A 24,387-nucleotide genomic window follows, 5' to 3' on the forward strand; every position below is an offset into this window, starting at 1 on the left:
TCCCGTTCCCCGCGCCCCTCCCATGGGGCGGGGCAAAGCGAGGAGGGGGCGGGGCGGACCCTCGGCGCGGGCGGGGATTGGCTGGGCGCCTTGTCGGAGGCTGGCGAAGCGCCTGCGGCCGCCACTGGGTGGCGCTGCCTCTAGCGCCCGCCCCACCCTCCCTCCGTCCGTCCGTCCGCTCCGCTCTTCCTTCCTCCTCCTGACCGCCGCCGCCCGCCGCTCCTGGGAGCCCGGCGAGGGCATTGCGACGCCGCCCGCCCCGGCCTGCCCCGGCCCAGCAACCGCGGGCCCGCTCGCAGGCAGCCGATCGCCGCCCCGCCGCTTCCCCCCCGTCCGCGCTCGGGCCGGCCCCCGCCATGTCCAAGCCGCCACCTAAACCGGCCAAGCCAGGTAAGGGAGGGGCCCGGCGGCCCGGCTCCGGCTGCCTCACCGGCCGCACGGAGCAGCCCGCTGTCGGCTGACAACGTGAACGGCCGAGGAGTCGGGTCTGGGCTGTCAGAACAGGGAGCCCGGCCGAGGGCGGCGTGGCGGGGGGGGGCTGGGATAGGGCCGACTCCCCTTTCCTTTCCCTGCCCCGCCGCCATTAACGTCCGCGCCGTTTGCTCGGTGTCGGCGGGGGAGGCGGCGCCGTTCGTGTCCCAAGCGCCGGCGGCCCCGCTGGAAGCCGTGGTGGCTCTGTTCTCGGCAGGCAGGCGTCGTGTCTGGGCGGGATGCCGCGCCCGCTGCGGCTCGGCAAGAAGGTTGGGGAGTGCCCCCGGGGCAGAGCCATCGCCCCGGGGCGGGCCCCCCGTGTCGAGGTGTCGCGCAGAGCCCCCTCACCCCGGCCTTCCTCCTCTGAGACGCAGCCCTGGCCCGGGAGCCGTTGTGGCCGAGGTGGCCATGGGGACCATGGTGCTTGGCGTGGTGGCGCGCCCAGCCAGCGGCCGCCGTCGAGGGAGAAGCTTGTGTGGGCTGAAGTGCACAGGAAAGAACCTGTTTTTCAACCTGTTAAGAAAAAGGCATTGGAAACTCTCTGAGGTTCGCCCTGTGATTGCGTGGATTAGCAATATATTGACGCATAAGAGCGGTTTGATAGTATGGTCCCACACTACGTTCTTCTTCCATGGCATCCACGGGTTTCTCTTCCAGGACTCCCAACCTCCCCGTGTCCTTCGACACTCTGGTGCAGATGTGCGCAGTCACCCTTTCTACTGCATTCAGCCATTGATGCATAAATTTTTGCTTCTGCACCCTTTTCAGATAAATTTAGTGCAAAGTAAGTTTAAAAAAATTTAATAAAAATCACAGATTTTTCTAAAAGTATGTTGAACCCCATTGGAAGTTGCACAGTTTTAAACCTCAAAACAGCAATGGCATCTTCCAGACAGAGATGCGTTCTTCTGTCAAAATTTAAGCCAGTAGGTTTACGGATTTGTTTTTTTAAATAAGGAATTGATCTGGAAAATGCAATTGCTGTTTATCATGTTTGCATATCATCTCCCAGCATGAAAGGTTACATTCATACTTAAAAGGTAAAAATTCATTGTGAAGGTAATTAAATAGATAAGACTAGTTGGTGTCTTCCAGAATATGATTATCTGATCCCTAAATACAACTGAATTTTAGTATTTTTCACACTTAGAATAGTATTTGAAATATTGAAGTTTTTTAGAAATAATTACATACATAACCTAATATAGTATTTTAACTAGCTTATAAAACAAGTTTTTAATTTGAAGTCAAGTAAATGCAAGTCTGGTTTAGACCATTTAAACCATCAGTCTCAACCTGCCCACAGAAGCAAAATCTGTTAAAGCTCTCTGAATGTGGAGTTTCATGTTTGGATGAAGCTAAGCCTCTCTGAAAACAGTTTATTTGAAATGAAAAAGACAGTAATAGAAGCATTGTTGTTGCGGACTGTCACTGAGAACCTGTACTGAGGAAATCTGTGGGCTTCTGAAAGGGTGTGGTGTTGCTTTTAAAAGCCAAATATGTAAGAAGAGTAGATTTTTCCAATGAAGTTGATAACTCAGCTTTCAGATTTGAAAAAAGATGAATTACATTTAACCTAAGATTCTTATGAAGTTAAAGGCCGTAGCCCTATCTAACCTGCAGCAGATATCAGACTAACTCAAACGTATTATGTCTAATAATATGTGTCTCTCACTAGCTTGCTGTGGTGCAGTTTTGTGGTGTGTTTCATCTGATAAAATGCAGACTGACACCAAAAGGACAGGTTCCTTACTCCCTCCACTCCCCTGCCATCGCTTTTCCATTCCATTTAGTGACATGACAAGCTGGATTGGTGTTCTGACTTTTTATGTTAGGTTATTTTTATGTCTAATGAACTTGCTGAGATGGTTTACCGCATGGGTGCTTGACATAGCAAAAGGAAATGGATATAAATAAATGGCTGAAGAAGGAAGAGGAAGAGAACAAGACTCTCTTGGTAGTGGCTTTCAGAACTGATTAAGGGTAATGAGATTAATTTTGCTGAATCCCTAATTTTTTAAGAGAGAAAGGCTTACGGAGGAAAAAAACATTTTTTTCCCAAGGCATTTTCAGGAACAGACTGTCTTTGAGCATACTCCAAAATATATCTGTAGTTGTAGGGCTGTCTGTTCTCTCTATAGTATCAGTTATGTCGATGGTACTGTCATTGAATCTCTCAGGGCTATAGATGTTAAAGTGTGCTAATTAAAGACAGGTAAATACAGGAACTGCATGTGGTAAAACAGTTGCTACAGCAGTGTAATACTGTCTCTTTTGGTGGCTTTTAGACTGCATTTGTTGGGATGTCTTAGTGTATTTGGTCAAGCTGTGTTAATTTTTCTTCACTGACTATTGTCAGGTATCTAGTCTATAAACTGGGCTATAAGCTGTGTCAGGGAACAGGAAACCTGCTTGCCTTGCTGCTGAATCATTACAATTCAAGACAGAAGAGAAAGCAAGACATTGGTTGCTGTAGTCCTTTCCTTTGTGTTCAGGAAAAAAAAAACAGTGCAGGCTAGATAGAAATGGAAGGAAATATAACAGGTGGCAGGGAAATGAGAATATTTAGTGAAATAAATATTCATCATTTATAAAACAGTGACTGTTCACTGTTCATCACAGTGGTGTTGGGCATTAGAGTTGGATGGCTAGACGGTGCTTTAAAAATGTGGGGAAAAAAAGGAGGTGTGAAAGGAGAAAAACTAACTAGCCGTAGCATTAAGTGTGGTTTTCTTCAGTACTTAAGAGCATTTTGTCTGACAGAAGGCTCTTCTATTAATCCTGTGGCAAGCACAGCACATTAGGATTTCAGTTACAGAGAGATGGTTTTGACATCAGTATATTTTAGACAATCATCTGATATGTTTGTCAATCACCTGTGGTTAGCCCTTCAGTCATGATTGGTTTTAGAGGCTTTTAATTTCTAGTGTTTTGAGACTTTTTTTAGAAAACATGTGCCTAGCTTTGCTTTTCTCTTGGGCCTGTGTGTTGTTATTGTTTTCTAGCTGTATTTTCTATTTTGACTTGCTGTTGAAAATACAAAGAAGTGGCATGGGCGTTGAAAATAGCAGAAACTTTCTTCTCTGCCAGTGTTACGCAAGAGAAGGGTTTCCCTTCCATCTTTCAAAATCCTACTGATGTCTCAAACTACATTATTCTTTGCAGATTTCATAAACCTCTTAAACATTCTGTGTTGGATGTTAATCCTATGTACAAAAGTCACTTATGAAGTCGTTCACTCTACCTTAATTCTTAGGTAAAGTAGGAGCTGTGACAGTTAGCATTCACAGGAGGAGGAGATCTGCATTGAGTCGCATGCCTAAGATCTTAGCAGTGTGCTTAAATTTGTCTTAGGTGGTGGTCTTTTGGGTTCCTTCTGTAGTCAAAGGAAGGTTTCTGATAGCTAGAGGGATGTGAGCATGTGAGTGTGCGGAGTTGTGGGGAGCAGTGCTGTGGCCATCAGCTCTAAGGGGAGAAAAATATCAGAGGAACAATTAAACAGTTCCAAGTCTGATTTCAACACGAATTTTAAACTTTAACTTCTGACCCTAAACCCTCTTCTTACTGTGAGCTGCTGGGGCCACAAACAAGCTTCCCACAAGTGAAGGCGTTCTGTGTATTTGCAGAAATAAAACTGGTAAGAAGTAGAAGATTTCAGCATGAAACTGTGCCGGTTAAAATTCATGTGTGAAATTGTGTTCACATACATCTTCTGTGAGAATATTCTTAATTCTGATTTTCTGTAAGCAAATTCTATTTGTTCCTTCCACTCTAGATACCAACTAGTGCAGTCCATGATTGTTCCTGGGCTACCACAGTTTGTCATCTACCCTGGTACCAGTCTAACCATTACATTCCTTTAAAACAGATTCCTAGACTTTTTTTGTTAGTTTAATACACCCTCCTCTCTCCCTCCCCTCTGATTTGTATGCCGTATGTTCACTTCCCCTTTCTAACAGGCACTACTTAGAAGTGGAAGATGGTTCTCTAAGCAGTGGGGTCTCCACTTTTTTCTGACTCAGTTGCGACAATCCTTAAATGCTGTGTTATACTCAGTTGTGTCTCTGTGCAAGATCGTGTGAGCAAAATGCCAGAATACAAGCTGCACTCCAGTGAAATGTATTTCCACTACTTTTATTCCTCCTTGGAGGTGTGGGTGTAAAGCACCTTATTTTCCAGTTCCTGAGAAGCCAGAAAACAATGTTTCAGTTTGGCCATAAGGTTGGCCATAAATTGGCCATGGCAATAAAATTGCACATCTCCTGAGAGTATGTAGATCATAACATGAACATTTATTTGTTTACTTAAGCAAACTGCAGGCATGTCACAGATTATTCTGATCTGTGGCTTTGATATTGTCACTTGACCAAAAGATTGTGACTTTGGATTGCTGGTGTTGCCAGGTTGCGTGGTTCCTTTTCAGGTTCTTAGGCCAACATTAAGAAAACAAACACACTGTCCTTTTGCCACCATGCTTTCTGTAAGGTCAAGCAGAAGATGCCTCTCACTTCCTTCAGAGACATTCATATGAACATGTATAAAATTCATATTCCCCATTATACATATTCTGGGAGGAGACTCTCAAACCAGCATAGGCCCTGGAACTTGCAGACTGTCCTTTTTCTTCCCCACATGCCAAATCTTACATGTGTTTTCTCTTTTTTGTCCATTTGTTACAGGTGGGGATTCAAATTATTTGTTTTCAATCAAGTTGGAGAGTACCTGATTCTCAGCTGCTTCAGGGAGGAGGCTGGCTGATGACAATTAGACCAGGATTAGCTTGAACCCTTGTAGGAGTTGGTAGACTTGAAATTTTCTAATTTTTCTGTAGATGACCATGGCCAGTTCTGATTTTCTAGACCACAGAGATTATCCGTTTCTCTGTATTATAGGTAGTGTTAGTGCTTTTGTGACACCCAGTGAGTGTGTTTTGATTAAGTTAATTATTCTGGTTTTTATGGCAGTCTATAGCTGTTCACTCTAAATATACCTAATGAAGAGATGCGGCATCAGGATCAATATCTGATTTGTAGAACCTTGTTTGCATGAATGAGATCTGATTGTGTCTGTCCATGGCAGGTGAAGCAGGGTGTCAAATGCTAACAAAAGACGCATGTAAGTCCACTGGGGACAACACTTGGCAGCTCCTGTGAACATTGGCTTGCTGCCATGATTATTTTCTTAACTAAAATAAATTGTTCCTGTACCAAGTGCTTTTTTTTTTTTCGCTTGAGAAAGTAATAGAAATTGACAGCTAATTTCTTTCCGTCCCCTTTAGTGCTTGTATTGGGTTTGCGTGGCAAGGTTTTGGTAGCCAGGGGGCTACATGGGTGGCTTCTGTGAGAAGCTGGCAGAAGCTTCCCCTGCGTCTGACAGAGCCAATGCCAGCTGGCTCCAACACAGACCCACTGGTGGCCAAGACCAAGCCCATCAGCGACGGTGGTGGCGCCTCTGTGATAACATATTTAAGAACGGAAAATAAGTTACTGTACAACAGGAACTGCAGCTGGAGAGAGGAGTGACAATATGCGAGAGGAACAACTCTGCGGACACCAAAGTCAGTGAGGGAGGAGGAGGAGGTGCTTCAAGCACCAGAGCAGAGATTCCCGTGCAGCCCATGGTAAAGACCATGGTGAGGCAGGCTGCGCCCCCTGCAGCTCACGGAGGTTAACAGTGGAGCAGACACCCACCTGCAGCCGTGGAGGAACCTGCACTGGAGCAGGCAGATGCCTGAAGGAGGCTGTGACCCTGTTGGAAGTCTGCAGTGGAGCAGGATCCTGGCAGGACCTGTGGGCCTGTGTAGAGAGGAGCCCACACTGGAGCAGGTTTGCTGGCAGGACTTGTTACTGCATGAGGGACCCACACTGGAGCAGTCTGTTCCTGAAGGACTGCACCCCGTGGAAAGGACCCACACTGGAGCAGTTCTTGAGGATCTGCAGCCTATGGGAAGGACCTACATTGGAGAAGTTCATGGAGGACTCTCTCCCATGGAAGGACCCCACGCTGGAGCAGGGGAAGTGTGTGAGGAGTCCTCCCCCTGAGGAGGAAGGAGCAGCAGAGGCAACATGTGATGAACTTAACCACAGCCCTCATTCCCTGTCCTCCTGTGCTGCTAGTGGAGAGGAGGTAGAGAATATTGGGAGTGCAGCTGAGTCCGGGAAGATGAGAGGGGTGGGGGGAAAGTGTTTTAAGAGTTGGTTTTATTCCTCATTACCCTGCTCTGAGTTTGACTGGTAATAAATTAAATTAATTTTCCCCAAGTCGAGTCTGTTTTGGCCATCATGGTAATTGGTGGGTGATCCCTTTGTTCTTATCTCGACCCACAACCCTTTGGTTATATTTTCTTCTCTCCCCTGTCCAGCTGAGGAGGGCAATGGTAGAGTGGCTTTGCTGGGCACCTGGCCTCCGGCCAGGGTCAACTCCACACAGTGCTGGAAGTTTAGCCTAACTCAAATATCTAAATAAGCAATGCCATGCAGGGCTGGGCCCTTCCCGCCGCCCCCATCCGGGTCAGGTGAAGGCAGAGAATGCTTTGGTGGGAAGGTGAGTAAAAGAGGTGATTTTAATGCTAGTGTCTGTGGTGGTATGGAGAAGCTGGGGTAAAAGAACAGAAAGGAAGTGGGGGGGAAGAAGCATCACTCAGAGAAACAGTAACTCCTTGTTTTGAAAACACTTAGCACTTCTTTGGAAACAATCCTCTGTTAATGATACTGCAATTAATTAAAAATAAACCTCAAAATTGCTAGGAGGAAACAAAGAACATCTAGTCTTTTGAGAAAATGGTCTTTTTTATTACTTTGTATTACAAAGCGCAGCAGTGATCTTGTTTCAGTTCAGTACATATCAGAAGCTTAATTTTTAAGCTGTTACTGTTTAGTACCTTAGTTTCTTTACTTTTATGCATTTAGCTGGGAAAGGGTCATATTAGAAATCTTAGTTGCCTCTTTCCTTTCCTGATAAAAGCAGGAGAAGTTTATACGAAAAGTTATCCAAAATAATTCAAAAGGTATTGTGTCAGCTTAACCTGATAAAGGCATTTGTTTTATGTTGCTGGTTAATCGTTAGTTTGACTCCTTTACCCTGTTGTGTTGCTGGGGGAAGGTTTGCAAATTGTGGCTTGAGGAGTTTGTATGCTAATAATATTTGTATCAGTTTAGCATGTGTAGTAAGTTATCTTTTTTATTTGTCAAATAGTCGTTTTGCAGATGTTTAATGCAGATCCTGTGAGAAGGGAAAAGAGCCTTATGGCTAAAATATGGTATTGAAAAGAAGAACCATTTAAATTTGTCCTTGTGCTTAGATGAAGATTTATTGTGGGACACATCACTGCACTGTGCCTTCATTTCCTTTGTTTTTAAAAGGGATAATTCCCTTGTTAGTCATGCTGAGAACGAAGTCATTAATGTTTGCCTGGTGCCTTGAAATCTTAAAAAGGGACATGCATCTTCTGTATTCTAGTTATTTTGTTCTCTAGAAATACGTGGTGGGGAGCTGCAGTCAGTCAACTTTGGAAAGTTCAAATCAGTGCTAATGCACTAGGTTCTCCATCCTCCATGAATCCTACAATATGGTTTGTAGTGGAGAAATGGTAGGAAGGGAGAGCACGGGAGGTCCTTAGGTGCTGTCTAACTTCTTGCTTATCCCAAAGGACACCTGCCAGTGCAAGCTGTAAGTCTGTCTGCATGCCTAGGGGTGGGCATTGCTAGGTAAAGGTACTTCAAGTGTTTGCAGGTACGCATGTGCCTAGCAGAATACAATTTGTCGGTATTTGCAGAACAGAGATTCAAGTTTAATGTGCCCTTTGCATCCTTACGTTCTGTTATTTTACATCATCTAGACTGATTTTTTTGCATTGAAATTTGGCACAAATAATTGCCATGCCAAGTGCTGAAGTCGTGTTGTTCTTAGCTCTTATGTGCAGCAGCATAACCAGGCTTAATGTCTAATTATAATATGTAATAAATATATATTACATATTTAAAAGATTGGTGCCAGTAGTAAGTAGTGTTTAACTCCCACGTAAGGTGCTGTAAAATTAACATTAACCAGACCTGCAGTTCTATAGATGCAAATCTGTATTTTGTATTTCATCACAGGAAAATGTTTTAGAATGTCTTGTGCTATGTGTGACACCACAGCTTGACATTTGGGGAAGTAACTCTCTGTTTCAGTTGTACTGAATTAAAAACAAACAAAAACAAAACCCAGAAAAAATCCCAACCGTCAATTGCTTTTTGTTTAAAGAACATTTCAGCAATACTTTTATCAGCATCAGTGTTTCCATTCTTCTTTTCCTCCCCTTAGGATGTGATGGCTTTAGAAAACCTGTTGACACAGATGCAGTACCTTAATACAGGAAACACATACCACACACAGAGAACTATATTTCTTGCTTTTCCCTATCTTCTGCCATTTTCGCATTTCCTCTTTTAATATTTCTTATTCTTCCATTTTGTTGTCCATTTCCTCCTTTTACTACATAAACCCTTGAAATTTGGTGTGTGATGGCTCAAGTCACCAGAGTCGTCAGTGTGCAGTTCTGTCTTGCATTTTTCTGCCATCTGTGTAAGAAAGCCAGGGAGAAGGGACAGCGCTCTTTCACTTACCCTGTTTTGTCATCTCCTGTTCTTTTTTATTTTTTTGTTTATTTTTTGTTTGTTTGGCTTCTCCCCAGCTACAGTTTAGACATTTCATTCTGAAACTCTTAGATCTAGAACACGTCTGCTGTCCTTGTTCATCATTTCTGTATGGGTAACAAACAGAACAGATGCTTCATCCTTTTTAGCTGTTGCCACAGTGCAAGTATTTAGTTTCTGAGGCAAAGGTCTGAGAAGCGTTGGACCTTTTATGTCTCAGAAATGTCTGCTGTGTGTGAGAGAGAACCAGTAAAGCCAAATTGAAATTCTGTGGTGTTATTAAAAAATAAGATCTGTGGGGAGTGTGGGATACAGTTACACATTGGAAGAAAACTCATATACACAGGGTCTACATGTATTTGGCAATCTAGAAAGTTTATAAAAATTTATTTTATGGTTATATTTTTACATACACTTAGCTCCAAAAAAGCCTGAGACAGAGGACTACAGAAATGGTTTGCTTAGTAGTTATGCCTTGGTAAATATCACTTCATAAGTATGTGCTGTGGCATGGTGCTTGCTAGGGAATATCCAGAGGTATATGAAAACACATATTAAGAGCCACCCCAAGACTGTGGGGTATGCTGCAAAATGGCAGCTTATACAGTTGAGTACCGTACTCCTTTCTCAAGCCTGTCAGCGTATATACATTTAGGCTGACATTACTGAAGCCCTTAAGTTAACTTTCTAACATGATCACTGTTGTGGGTAGGCTTTTTTAGGTACTTGGGTAACAAAGACTACATCTAGCAAAAAATCAGGCAAAAAATTTCTAGCAATGATTCTTTTTTACAGGAAGGTAAAGGCTTACTCTTGAGACATAAGGAAACCTACTCTCTCATTACTCAGGTCTTTCCATATAATATACTACACAAGATTTTTGTGTACGCACGTTTTATTGTACAGTACTAACCTTTGGCAGAAAGTTCATCAGTTTCTCTGAGGATACAAAATAGCCTGGGCTAAGTGTGGTCTAAGCAATGCGTTATCCTGATGGACCAAATACTGCTTCAATCACAAGTTAATCTATATAAACATGTGAAGTGTAGTGTAAGAACCTGAAACACAGCTACATACTTAAGTTATTTAAAAGTAAACAAACCTACATACTTAAGACTTCAGATATTCAAAAGTAAACAATACAGAACAGTCTGCATAATGTATTTGTCCATTGAGTTCAGTGGACTTCATCAAGTCAGCTAATAAAATTATGTAAGATACATGTTTCTTCTCCTGTATTCACCTTACACTTTCTGCTTGGTGCTCTTGAAATGTACCTTATTGAATTTTTAAAAAATGTTTATAGGGGTGCTTCTTTTGCGGTTTATACAATTAAATTTGTACCTCTCTGCATTAAGGTTATTTTTTTCTTGGCTTGGATGCTGCTGACAGTCTCTTTAAACTAAGTGTTGCCCACTTAGTGGAATTGTAAACACTATTCCTTACTTTAAGCATCTGAACCGACCACCAGGTCAGCTGTGCATTCCATAAGTAGGACTCAGTGACCATTTTCTCATTTTTCTTAAGTGCAATTATTTCTGTGCTACTGCATTATTTTCCTAATTAGTAAAGACTACAAGTAAGTATGAGAACATGTTGCAGATATTGGTCGTTGTTTTGTTTCTTTATTCTTTCCTTAATTCTGTATCCTTTGACAAATCTGAGATTATTAATAAAATATATATACAACATGTATGAATGTGTGTGGATGTATATGACTGAAACTACACTTTGCCTGAGAAACTGATGGCAATGCTTCAGTTGACACACGTGGTGAGCTATGAAGACCATATTAGATATGGACAAGAGGCAGTTTACATTTAGCTGGTCAGTTGGCCCATTTCCTTCAAAACCAATGCTGCTGGGTTGAGTCTTTTCATCATGATTTTCATTGACAGAGGCATAGCACAAATTCATTCACCAAGACCTTTAAGGATTAAGGAAAGGAATTTATTTGGATCTGAGGGCTGTATGTGTGTGCTGCGTTTAGAAGGCATGATACTGATACTGTTTGGTTTTTTCTTTTTTAGGGCAGGTTAAAGTTTTCAGGGCCCTGTACACATTTGAGCCCAGAACGGTAAGTACATCTAGATTTTTAGGGTTTTGAGAAGCTTAATTTTAATCTTGTCTATAATAACATTTCTTCAGTTCTGCTCAGGTTGGCCTGTTAGACTTACTATACTGTTTTCAATGAAAAAGGCCGTTGGTTATCATTCTTAATGTCACTAAAACTGCCGCATTAAGCATCACTCTCCTTTTTTAAGCCCCACTCTTTTTAAAAGCAGCATGCTTTCTTCTCTTGTATTAGTTGCAGTCTAAGATCAACAATCTAAGTGATTTTTTTTTCTTGTCTTCCAAAGGCAACAAAGATAATTGAGAACTAAAAGATTTGATGAACTGGGACCAGCCAAAATGGGGATGAAGTTAGCAAACACAAGATACATTTCTCTGCTTTTGTTGCATAGTGGTCTATTGGGAAGGCCACAGGCTTTTTCTCTATTGTCAGGAAGGTCACCGATCCACAAAGTTGGCTGTAGGCAAGTCAAACTATAGTATGAAAGACCATTGCCTACTTGCTAGAGAATTTGAGTGACTATTCTTTTGAACGGAGAGCGGAATGTACTCTTCTTTGTCCAGGTATATGTTCTACATAAGTGCACACTTTCAGCTTTTTGCTTACTCTTCCTTTTTTTAATTTTTTTTTTTTTAAAAGCCAGATGAACTGTACTTTGAAGAAGGAGATATCATTTACATCTCAGACATGGTGAGTCTAAGACATCCCATACAGATTGAATACTTCTGAGATGCAGTATATCCCTTGTAAAATATTTTCTCTTTTCTCTGCAGAGTGATACCAATTGGTGGAAAGGAACTTGCAAAGGGAGAACTGGACTAATTCCAAGCAACTATGGTAATGTCTAGAATATTTTCATTTGGTAAGATCATTCACAATCAAAGGAAATTACTAAATAAAGATAACTGATACACTTATTTTCAAAAACTGATCACAGTATTCGCATTTAACAGTCCTCTACCAGACCGTTTCAGAAGACATCAGCAGTGGACAGGCTGTCTTATGTTTTTATAACCTAAAGATAGCTTGAGTTTGCCAAGTGTTCATATTTCCGGTTTTGGAGGTAACAGCAATAGATGTTCTCAGTTTTGAGGGGAAGAACACTTAGATCTAAAGTATGGTTTTACAAACAGCACATGAAACTGATAGGCTTGTATTCTTCATACCCTCAATAAACATATTGCAGTTTTTAAGATCCTCTCATTAGCAGTCTCTTGGCTATATCCCTTCAGTGTGTACATTGCCTTTTTCTTAAGTAGACCCAAGGATCGACAGACACAGCTTTTAGTAGCTTTGAGATCAAGAAATCTTACACAGTGTGGGGTGGCTTCTTACAGAGGTAGATAATCAATACTGGAATTTTTAGGTAAACTTGCATATGGACAGGGAGCTAACACAGATTGTGAGCAATTCTATAGACCTCCTTTGATTATTTCTTTTTTTCCACTTAAGGAACAGTGCTGGGTTTTTTGTCATTTGTTGCTTTCTAATGAATATATTCAGCCACAGAAAACGTTTTCTTGGGGATTGCACCACATTAAAAGTCCCATACCTGTTTGGACTGCATAGAAATTGCTTTTTTAGATTGAACTAAAGTCACTTTGAAAAGCCATGAGTACAGACAACGCAGCACAATTCTTCTCAGTCCTCCCAGGAAATGTAGGCAGAGTAGCAGCATCACATGGCAGATTGTGTCAAAGCTGCTAATATGTTAGCAACTGTGGTATTTTCATATTGTTCCTTCTTCACTGGGAGATGTGGTAGCAATGCAATGGTTCCCTATTCTGACTTACAGTTAGTAGAAATACATGAATAGAAGCCTGTGGTTCGGTTATCGATACCATGACATCAAAATTCACTTCAGTTTGTGACTTCCAGACTGATTGTACTCTTGCCATCTGACAGAGGTGGTCACTGTTATATACAAGAATAGATCACGCATGCTTACCTACACTCAGATTTCTTTTGAACATTGAAGTGTGTTATATTTGAAATTAAACCAACAACTTACTAAGTTTGTGTTCTCATTGAGATAATTTGGAAAAGTTGCTTCCAGACTGCTTTACTGAAAAGTTATCTGAAGAAGTTTAACTTCCATTTCAGGCCAGGCGGGGAGGGTAGGGTCTGCACATTTGCAAAGATTTCACGTGTAAGCAGGACGGAAGCCTCTGCAGACCCTAAGAACGAAGAGTATACGAGGAACATGTCTTCTGATTTAGACAAATCACAAAATCCCCAAGGGGCTAGTTGCCACCATTAAGACTGCCTAGGTTCAGTCTTAACCATTGAAACACTGTGATCTCTTGTGCTCATCTCCAACCTTTTTGCAAATGTTGGAGACAGACTTGAGACTGCTGAGCCTCCGGTGGGGTCTTGTGCTCCATCTGCTGGGCTTGAAGGAACACATCTGAAAAGACTGTGAATGGAAAAGCTGATGAAGATAGAATCAGTGTTAGCTGCATTGAAAATACTTACTACTAAACATCTGACAAGAATTTTCTAAAGACAAAGTTATTTTTAGGCTTTTAAGTTCTTGCAATGCTTTCTGCTGTGCATAACAAGCACTGCTCGATATGACTAGCATGTTCTGCTTGTGTAATGACTGTCTGCTCTGGGACTGGCTTCTCCCAGTCTGCTTTAGGATTCTGTTTAGTGTTTGCACAAATTTTTTTTAAACTGAAATGTTAGAATCTAGCATTTGTGTTTTATTTTACTCACAGCTACAGATAAGCATGTGAAATCTTGCAATTACAAGCATTATGGGAGAAATACACACCAAAGTAAGGAAAGATCTGGATAGGCCACAACAGTCTTGACACTTTTATTTCTGGTAACTGACATACATTATATTTGCCTGCATTGCATCTGATTACAATAACGGTTTGATCTGAGGAACACCCTTTCACATTCTCCCTGCCTCCTGTAACAAGTCGTAATGCAAGGGCTTAGAGAACCTGCTCATCTCAGATTGTAGACTGACCTGCTTGCCTGTACCCTTAGTAGTCACACGGTTTTCCACCTAAAAAAGAAGTTTTTAAAAAGGAGTTTCCAGATTATGGTCCCACACCCAACTGTTTCACAGCGCTGTTCAGTTTCTTTTTGCTGTTGAAACAGCACAGTGACCAGGAAGTGTTTGCTGCTTCCCTCTAATAAAACCTAAAGCTTGTGAGATCAAGAAAAGTCTACAGAAGCCTGAACTTCAATCTGCCCATCACTACACACATTGTTTAAGCAGTTTGGATTTGCGGATCTCCTGCAAGTTTTCCAGGGAAAATATAAAATCCCCATAAAACAAATAGGAATCCTATTGACAAATTTTTTTAGTTGTCCTTCCCAAACCCCTTGGAAATAATTCACTCATAACTACAGACTGTTCAAACCCATCTTACAAATGTAGGAAAGGAAGTAAAAACAGAGATGAAATATTGCCAGATTCCTGGTGTCTTGCAACCACTGATCAATTTGATGCTGCTGTTTGAAGTTTTCACAAGCTCTTCTCGAATTGCTTTCCCATACACAGGAAATTGAAGTGTATCTGACTAGTCCATCACTCACAAATCCCTTTTCACATTAGAATCAAATATGTATTATTGGTTCTTCTGGAATAAATGAAAGTTCTGTTTCCAGGTGTCAGATATCTTTCAGAAGTAGTTAGAATTTACTCTCTGTTTCATTTCAGTGGCAGAGCAAGCTGAGTCTATTGATAACCCACTGCATGAAGCTGCCAAACGTGGTAAGTGTGATTTGGGTTTTAGTTGTGTAATGCTAAAGGATGATTTATTTGTTTGTTTTCTGCCACAATAATAATATATTTGGAATGAAGATGTCCTGTCTGTTTTGGTTGTCTGGCATCTTGAACAAGTTATCTGGTAAGTTTTGCGGCTTTCAGAAGTTTACAGCCTGGTAGAATTGCCACTGTGTGATTGTATAGATGTTTGGTGTGACTTGGACTGGTTGTTTTATGAATTGTAAGTGTTGCTGCTAATCACTTTTTCTCCTCATAAGGTCATAGGAGAACTGATACCCTTCAGAAAGAACGATATGCCTTTAATGGTTCTGTTAACTTTTCAAATGAAAAAAAAAAATCATCAGAACTGAATTTGTCTTTCAGGCAACCTAAGCTGGTTGAGAGAGTGTTTGGATAATCGAGTTGGGGTCAATGGCTTAGACAAAGCTGGAAACACAGCTCTGTACTGGGCATGCCATGGAGGCCACAAAGGTATTGGAGAATTAATTTGAATTTACTGTTCTGTGGTTTTCTTGATTCGCTTGTTAGACTGATTGCTAAAATTGCAGTACTAAATAATAAAGCCAGGATTTTTTAAATATCATTCTAGTTTTTTTAAAAGAAAAGTTAAATCTAGAAGGGAGGTTCAGCTCCATCAAATCCTGTGTGTTTTGTTGTTGCTGTTGAAGCAGGCATTCCAATCTGTGTAACTGTTAGAAGTGGAGTGGGAAGAGGGACAGACCAAAAATAAGTGTTGTATTGTTTTGGGTATTTTATGCAGTAGCATTTCTTTGTGACTCATGTTTGTTTGCTCAATGCAGTTTGACTGTTACAGATTTTCATTAGCTGATTGGATTGCTCTTTCATTAAATCTTAACCACAATTTATACGAAGAACAAAAAAAAGCCTATTTTGCTCCCACTAACTTTTTCTCTTCATTTCCCCCTGCTGCTTTCTGCAGATATAGTGGATGTTCTGTTTACCCAGGCAAACCTAGAGTTAAACCAACAGGTAAGTTAAACCAACAGACCCTTACAGTAGAGGTGTGATGTTATTCATCGTTGGTACAAGCTGAAAGTTTTTTTGCTGTATTTTAATCCTGTTGCTTTTCCCTCTAACTCCACAGAACAAATTGGGAGACACAGCTTTGCATGCTGCTGCATGGAAAGGTTATGCAGATATTGTAGAGATGCTGCTGGCAAAGGGTAAAGATCTTCACCAAGATTTCAACAATCTGTGTGGCAGACTAGATTCCTGAATGTTTATTAATCTGTATTTTTTTAACTGTTTTCCTATAACCCAGGTACAGTCCTTAGCCAGCTTGCCTGCCTGACTTTATAAGCCTTGCAGAAAATTCTGGCAGCTGTTTGGAAAGTAGACCTCTCACCTGCTCAAGATAAATTTCATCCTGCTTTGCAGACAAAATTAGGCACTTAACCCCAGAACAGCAGTGACATCTGCTGCCTGGAAAGGGAGAGCAGCCAGCGAATTCCCTAGCCAACTGTAGCGTATGGAAGAGCATCCATAGCTTTTAATCTGCTTCAGAGCAGTCCACAGATGAGATTCCATTGTCCATTACTGTTCTACCCATGCTACTGAAATTCATATCATAATACCATTGCTGAAGAAATAGCTGGGACAGTGATTGATGATGAAAATTTTCTATTATAAAGGGGCAAGAACAGATCTGAAGAACAATGAGAAGAAACTGGCTTTAGAAATGGCAACCAATGCAGCTTGTGCTTCCCTGCTTAAGAAGAAACAGAGTGCAGGTATTTCTGGTTTTGTTATTCTGATACCTTTTTTCTTTTTAGTGGACACTTAGTATTTTGACCAAATATCAATACATTGATAGCCGTAAAAGCCACTTGGGAGCTACATGGGCTAAGAGCTGTGTTTGGAAGGGTTTGCTCGAGAGTTCAGCAGAACTATGGTAGAGACCTGTGGTTTGTCACATTCAATGTTGCTGACTCCACACAAAATGCCATCTTGCATCAGGCCCTTCAGAGTGCAGAGACAGAAAGCAATGATGGAAACTACTTTAAAAGCAGTATAGCACAACGGATAGGGTATGAGAGTAAAATGTTGTGCTATGTCCTCCTTAATCCTGTCTGTTCCTCCAAACAAAGCCAAACGACACAAACAGACGCTCCTCTTTTATTGCTAAATTTTTAAAATTTTTTATTCCTATGTCTGAGTGACTCTCTAATAGAGAAATAAAGAATGCTTTCAGGTGTTTATCAAAATCATCTCACTGTCTCCCACTTGTGTTCATCTCTTCTAATAGTACAGTGTCCATGTACAAAAGAGTTAAAGAGATACAAGGCTGTTATAAAAAGCTGAACAAACACTGAGTGGTTCAGTATCACATAATTAATGTTACTTGTAGCTTTCAGGAGGCTGAACTTAGAGTGGAAACCTTAGGTGAATTACACACGAAATGAGAAATTACTTAAAAACACAGGCAGAGTTACAGCTTGTATCAGTGAGATATGCAGTCTAGCAACTGTATTGTCACAGGGCTAGCAATGGGAAATGCTAACCCGTGGGTGATTAGCGGTTTTGGTAATTAAATGGTGGAATAGCTGACTGCAGCTTTAAAAGGCCAAAAAGTGCAGTTGCAGCAAAAATACTGTCTAGCTTTTTGATAGACATAATATCAGGATTTTCCAGAAAACCCTGACAAATCATTTCCTTCAGTTTTGACTCTGAAGAAAGCAGTTGTAACAAAGGGCAGAATTTTTTCTGTTTCCATATTTTTTTTCTAATGTTAGTTAATCCCTGTTAGGAGCACTTATTTAATCTTTGCCTGTCAATTGTGGGTACCTGATACAAGAGTATTCTCTGTTCTAATGTCCCTAATAATTGTATTAGTGTTTCATTTTCTGAAACTAGGTAACTTATCTTCTACTTCTGGTGCATTTGCTTCACTCCCTCTAAATTAATTTTGTTTCATGGATGACTGATTTTTCATCCTTCGTCACTTCATCTATCCCAGTCTCTGGTACTCTTGCACACTATCTTTTCTTGTTTGCCTTGATATAAGAGCTGATGCTCTCAGCCTAACTGCAGTTTCAATATTAGCTTTCTTGTTTGTTTTTCTATCTTAATTTGGCCTTTTATAATCTCACTTGACACCACTGATCTGTATACTTTCCTTGTATTTTGTATTTTTTTGGTTATTTTTATTCATTTCATTCTTCTGTGTCTGTTGATTCTACATTTCAATATTTCCAATGTGAGTAAGTGAAACAATTGCTCTTTTTCAGAGATTCAGTCCTATATCAGTAATCTTCCTGTTCCCAGTTTCAAATCTGTTCCTATTTAGATGTGGATTCTGTCATAATCCATCTATAAAACATTTTGTTTTGTCCAAGGAAGCTTATTTTGCTTCCACCTAAACGTTTGCTTTTGTGTTTATGTGTATACACACACATTCAAATGTCATGATTGCTGAAGTATATTCTAAGAATATATCCAAGTCTTCTCATAGAAATGCAAAAAGATTGTGCTTTTTTGCTCCTGAAAAAGGGAACAATTGTTATATAGAAGAAATGGGATTTGTCCTTTCTTGAAGTATGGCCCCTTGAGCACAGGGCTCTACAATTTCTTTTCTTTCTTTCTTCCTTTGCTGCTTCTCCTACTCAAAAGGAAAAAAAATAATTTTTTTTCCTTCGATTTCTTTTATCAATGTACTTGAGCAGGTCAGTTTTAAATTTACTCATTTTTCATCTTCCAGAAGTCTAGGATAGTATGGTTATTACTTCTGTGAATTATGTCAGTCTTGTTATGTTTGAACCTGATGTTATTTTTAATATTTTGGTTTAATATGTTATTGCAAAACTATGACTGACTAGGATCTTGTGCTTCCTGGCTCTTAGTAGTACAATGTCATGGTAAATGAGGTAAATAATAATCTATCACAAAAAGCCCATGCTCTTTATCTTTGTGCAGTCCCAAAGGTAGAGGTAGTTCTCCAGGCACTGTTGCGCATCTGGTGAATATGCTGTAATACTCCTGTTTTCTGCTTAGCATCCTCCAAAAGCAAAAGCTCACAACTGGATCTAAGAAATACTTATTCAGGAAAAAAGCTGGGTGAGAAAAGAGGGAAGGGAGAGAATAGACGGAATGCATTTGATTTTTAAACAGAGAATGGCAGCCAGCTAGGCACTCAGAATAAAATCATAGAGGCTCTTCCACCAACTCACCCATCCTTTCCTTTGCAATTTAGAGGTAATATATGCAGAAAATGGAATTCAAGAGTTCCAGCTCTGCTGTACAGGTTTCAAGGAGCCAGAAGATGGCTTTTGAAGGTCACTAACAGACTAAATCTCATGTATAGGAGATGTGATTACTGGCTCAGCCCTGCCTTTGAGATCCAGATCTACTGCCCCATCTGTGTAGCCCTAACATCTCTAAATGATAGAGGAACTGGATTTCTCAAATACTGCTTTGCAAGCATTGTGAATGTGAGGCTTTTTCTGATTTTATCTGGATTAAGAGAGATCTTTGTTTCTTTCCAGGTACAGTCCGAACATTAAGTAATGCAGAAGAATACCTCGATGATGAAGACTCCGATTAGCTTTTTTCATTCAGCCTAAAGAACTATAACTTGCATTGCCTATGGCATTCCCCAAATATATCTTTACAAGTGTAAAAATATCTTACTTAAGAGTATTGCAGTCTTCCAATATAGCATATAAATGAGAGGGTGAAATCATGCTTTCCAAAGGAATAATCTTTATGTGTGCCAGAAGATGCTACATTTTAAATCAGTGTTCCTTTGGAATTTTCTCACAGAGGAAGTGTGGCATACCCTTATCATTGAATGGGCAGAGGACCATCTTCTAAACTCACAGGCTTCATCTCATGCCTTCCCAGCAAGTGCCTTGTGTCTCTGGAATACACTCCTCAAACTGAAAGGTCCCTCTGGGACAGCAAGATACCATTGCTAACGTTTCTCAAAATCTCCCTGGATATAGGTTCCTTTGTGCAGATAAGATAATACTGGCAGAGTCAGTACCGGCTGACAGGCATAAATGGAGATGCTGCTATAGAGGGTGACAATCTTTTGCCCACATAGAGCCAGCAAGACAAAGTTTGATCTTATTTTTTAATATTTTTTGGCAAAAATTTTTTTCCCCCATTCCTTCCTGTACCCCTGTAAATAAGGGGTAGAATGACATGGGATGGTCTGCCCTTTATGCTTTGTCTTCTCTATTGCTATGGGCCCAATCCCTGAAATGTAAACTCAGGTGAAATGCTTGCTTAAGTCAGTTTTGCTTGAGAAATACACTTACTTCTGACTTAACAACTTTATTATTTTGCTTTTTGAAGTGCATTATGCTGAAACTATTCATAGTGAAAGGAAGACAGAATATTTTTCTATTTATCCTGCCTAATTTTTTTTTACTGATCTCTTGCTTTTGTTTTTTAAAAATGTTCTTATATTTTATCCTAAATTACCTCAAAGCTTAAGTGTGTTTGACGGAATGAGGGAAGATATATATCAAATATACCAGAGTTATCTTTAGGAGAGATATCTGAAGCTGAATAAACATTTTAAAAATGTATTCCTTCTTCCTGTGAATTAAAGAGAACTGAAAAATAAATTGATCCACTTTCAAGCTTCCCTACAGAGTTAAAAAATAAGTACTTCCTTCAGATTGCTCAAATAGCAGCAGCCAATTATTATACCCTACTGAGGGATACTTCCTTACTGTGATGGTAAGAAAAGTATTTGACATACAATCTCATTTTTAATTTTTGTTGCTAACTTCCCTATTAGCAACATATAGCAGTCTGTGATACTTAAAAAAAAAAAAAAGGAAAAAAAAAAAGAAAAAAAGGCAAAAAAATATCTCATGTGAAAGACTGGGGATAAATGAAAAGCTTGTGTGAAAGATTGGGGATAAATGAAAAGCTCTTGTGAAAGACTGGGGATAAATGAAAAGCTCTTGTGAAAGACTGGGGATAAATAAAAATCACACTAAGTATTTTAGAGATTAAAAGAAGTCTAGAGCACTCTAACATCCCACTTTAAAAATGTACTGAACCAAATTTTTTGTATTTTTATTATCTGGAAAGAACTAGATACAGGTAAAGCTTGTTCTATGAGCACTTACCAAAGAAGGCAGCACTTGATTGACCAGAATTATAAGATAGAGCCATTGCACAAATAGTCATCTGCAGATATAATTCTAAACTGTTTAAGTGTTAAAACCATACAACAAATGATTTAGCCCTATGAAATACTGTGGTGGACTGGACAGTGATGTTTTATTTTGTGTGAACTTGAAGATCCTAGAGGGAAAGAAATTAAAAACAAAGCCACCAAGTTTTTCTCTCTAGCTTTCATTAGAATAATTGTTGAACAGAACTTATAATAGATGGAAACTGTCCTGTTTCACGTTTTATCAGACAGCTATTTTTACTCGCTCAGACATCTATGACAGTCAAGCCGCATGCATGCTGTTTAACATGATGCAGTTTCCCAGTGCAAGCAAAAAAGGACCTGTAGTAGGAGGCTAGAGAAGCAAGAATGTTCATGTACCTGTTACAGGAGTCTTTTTCCTGCATAAACAAAGCTCTCAAGGTTAAAATTCTTCAGTGTCACAGGATGTGGAGAGAATGACTCTTCCAAGTCATTGTTTTCTCTGTCAAGCTTTGGAGGTGGAATTTGTGGTCATAAATAACTCTTAATGTGATGCCTTCTGCTGCCACGTGTTCAATATCCTAGAAGTTAATTGCAGCATCTGATATAAAAATCTAATGTTGTGCTCACATCTGTGGAATTAGCTGCTGCCGGAAGACCCTGTGTTCTTCTGCAGGCAGATCTAGGTGCTGCAAGGGCGGAATGGTGGCGGAAGCACAAGATGGGCCCAAAGATTGCCTGTGAAGTCCTTACTGCTGTGTCCTGAAGGAGGCACATTTACATCACAAGGCAGCTAGCTAATGCGGTAATTTGTTTCTAGGACCAGAATTACTGCTTTTTTTTCCCACGACTTTGTTTTTCCTTATGCAACTGTCTACTCAGCTTGTGAAATAGAAATCACTGTGAAAACTTTCAGGCAATAAATTACTTTTTGCCTAATTCTAGCATTTAAGTTTTGATTTAAAAAAAAAAAAGAGCACAGAGCAAAAGTCCTATAGCTAGAAGGAATTACAGCTGGAGTAAGATGATACAGTATCTTACTAGTTATACAAACCTAGTTACTCCCCTTACTTTTCTACAATGTGTGTGCCACTGCAGGCTCTTCGATAAATTCAAGACTCTTTCCAAAGACATCTGCCTTCAGGTTTGTAACAATAAGAAAAATAGATTTTTAAGAGGAGCAGCAAAACGAAAGTTGTCAAGCTCATGGTGTCTCCTAACTGCACATTGAAAGATATTCTGTCTTGTGTACTTCTGTTTGAATTAAGTGTGTGCCTTTCTATTGAAAATAAGCTATGTTCCAATTAGAAGTGCTATGCTGTTAGGGGATAGAAATTGTTCTGATTTATTTGAGGCTTTTTCAAACTACACCAGTAAATTTTTTGTCTGCTTCATCAAAAATAAAATGCTTAATCCCTCTTTTCTAGAAAATAACATGGGACGTTTCTTGAACTGTCTTTAGTATAGTTCTTAAACAGTCCGTGTGGATAATCTTCAAGTTATTACGCTGTTTTACTAAGACAAAACCCACCTTACTTAATTCAGCTCTTGCATGTCCTATCACCTGAAATATAATTTGCTTAAAATGGTTAAGGTCACATTAGATGTTTAAACTCAGTGGCCCATTTTCGAACACAGTGTCCGGTTTGAACCCTCCCTGAATCCTAATTTCCGAAGAGAGCATCTTGTTTCTTGTGTTTGAATTTTATATCAAGGACCAAAGACTGCTGAAAGTAAGTTAGCCTGACCTTCTCAGTTCTGTGCTACCAAGTCAGGTGTTTGAGCACGGGGTATACCTCACTGAATTAAAGATTTGTTTTCAGACATTGCCACCTTCTAATGAAGCCATTGAAACGGCACAAAGAGCAGAGTGAAAAGTAACAGGCCATCCGTCTGCTGCTTCTTGAGACCAGACATAAGTTGAAGTTACAAAAAGTGTTACAAAAAGTGATCATATCAGGAGACCGAAACAAGCAGAAATGGTTTTGAAGAACTTGAAACAAGGTTCTTCAAAAGAAAATAATTTGATGCAAAACCAGTATCCTCATTCACTAAACAGATGAAAAGGCAACAGCTGGATTTCTTTAAAAGCTGCACAATAAAAGAAAGTGGAGAAGCTAAAAGTAAGACAATAGTACAGAAGCAGTTCAGAAAAATGTAACTCTACATCACAAGTTCTGGGGCATAATTCGGACTGGTGGTAGAGTTTGGCTATGGCAGGGGAAAAACTACCAGGTACCCGTTTACCTCATGCATGCTGTTTCCCAGCTGATAATTGATGTTTAAGATGATGGGTTCAATCTGCATCACTACTTCATCATTCTACAAAGCTTAGTGGTTTTCCTTTGGGTTCTGTAGAGCAGGTCTGTAGCACACCAGAGAACTCTGCTGGAAGAGGTATTTCTGTGAGACAATCTTAACTGACCCACGAGCAACATCACTGGAAAAATGAGTGTAGTCCAACGTTCACCCTCTTAGAGAAGCAGGGGCAACTTCCTGTGTCTGTGAGCAACTGCTGAGGTCAGAGACTGAGGGAGCCTGTTGCAAAGAATGGTAATTTAGATGGAGTTTTTCAGCGCATGTAGAACAGCACAGATCTTGGCAGGGTACCAGTGCTCACCTGTTCCACATGCATTAAGTTTATGCATCCAGGAAAGAATCCATAACTTAGCCTATTACCTTGAGAGTTAGAGCTTTCACTGAAATCCTGAAGCACACATCAGAGGATCTGTATCTGTTCCTCACCATCACCTGGGAGCTTTTTCTTATCAAGATGGATTATTTGGAATATGTACTATTTCTTAGCATGAAAATTCCTATTTCTTCCTCTTCTCTCCAAAGACTGACTCTTAACTTAAAGGACTTCAGTGAAATTTAACATAAAACTGGCATGAAGATATAAAGTACCACAAGCAAATTGGACATTTAAAAGTTTATTATAATCATATTTCTGATTTAAAGGTCTGAAGCAAGTCTCTGGAAACCAGTAAAGGTACATGGGAAACGGAGGACCTCTTTCTTTTAGCTCAGCACAAATCTATTTTTGTTCTCTTGATTTGTGTTGCTGAAAGACTACAGAGTGCTCTCTAGTCAGACAAGATTAATTCAAAAGCATGAACCATTGCAGAAGCTGAGCCAGTGCGAATACTTCCTCATCAGTAGGAATGTCTCTGAAGATGAACTGTTCACATATGCTTTTTCTAACTACTGCTGAAAATGCTTGAATTACTTCCGTAGGTGTGACAAGGTTATAGAATGGTTAGAGTTGAAAGGGATCTTGAAGACCATCTAGGTCCAACCCCCCTGCCATGGGCAGGAACACCTT

The 24,387-nt window shown here is 40.2% G+C and overlaps 1 protein-coding gene across 2 annotated transcripts; it reads left to right on the forward strand.

Annotated features, from left to right (window-relative positions):
* Positions 1 to 120: 120 nt before the first annotated feature.
* OSTF1 (osteoclast stimulating factor 1) lies at positions 121 to 20,721 on the forward strand. 2 transcript variants are annotated; one of them, XR_012584910.1, is made up of 10 exons: positions 121 to 390; positions 11,138 to 11,184; positions 11,821 to 11,871; positions 11,955 to 12,018; positions 14,861 to 14,914; positions 15,293 to 15,400; positions 15,870 to 15,919; positions 16,035 to 16,113; positions 16,212 to 16,680; positions 19,432 to 20,721. XR_012584910.1 is itself a non-coding variant. In XM_074569950.1 (10 exons), exons 1-10 carry the CDS (start codon positions 357 to 359, stop codon positions 19,488 to 19,490), a joined length of 645 nt encoding a protein of 214 aa, XP_074426051.1. In that variant the 5' UTR covers positions 121 to 356; the 3' UTR covers positions 19,491 to 20,721. The 2 variants fall into 2 exon arrangements, 1 of the variants encoding a protein (XP_074426051.1); XM_074569950.1 differs by having other exon boundaries at positions 16,582 to 16,680.
* Positions 20,722 to 24,387: the final 3,666 nt, after the last annotated feature.

This window comes from Larus michahellis, chromosome Z (assembly GCF_964199755.1).
Source record: "Larus michahellis chromosome Z, bLarMic1.1, whole genome shotgun sequence".
NCBI classification, from domain to species: Eukaryota; Metazoa; Chordata; class Aves; order Charadriiformes; family Laridae; genus Larus; species Larus michahellis.

Bases quoted from the DNA above. Each gene is read 5' to 3' on its own strand.
- OSTF1 (XM_074569950.1), top strand. From the start codon at position 357: ATGTCCAAGCCGCCACCTAAACCGGCCAAGCCAG. The intron at 15,920-16,034 runs GTAAGTTAAACC...CTAACTCCACAG, and splicing joins ACCTAGAGTTAAACCAACAG to AACAAATTGGGAGACACAGC. The intron at 16,114-16,581 runs GTAAAGATCTTC...TCTATTATAAAG, and splicing joins AGAGATGCTGCTGGCAAAGG to GGGCAAGAACAGATCTGAAG.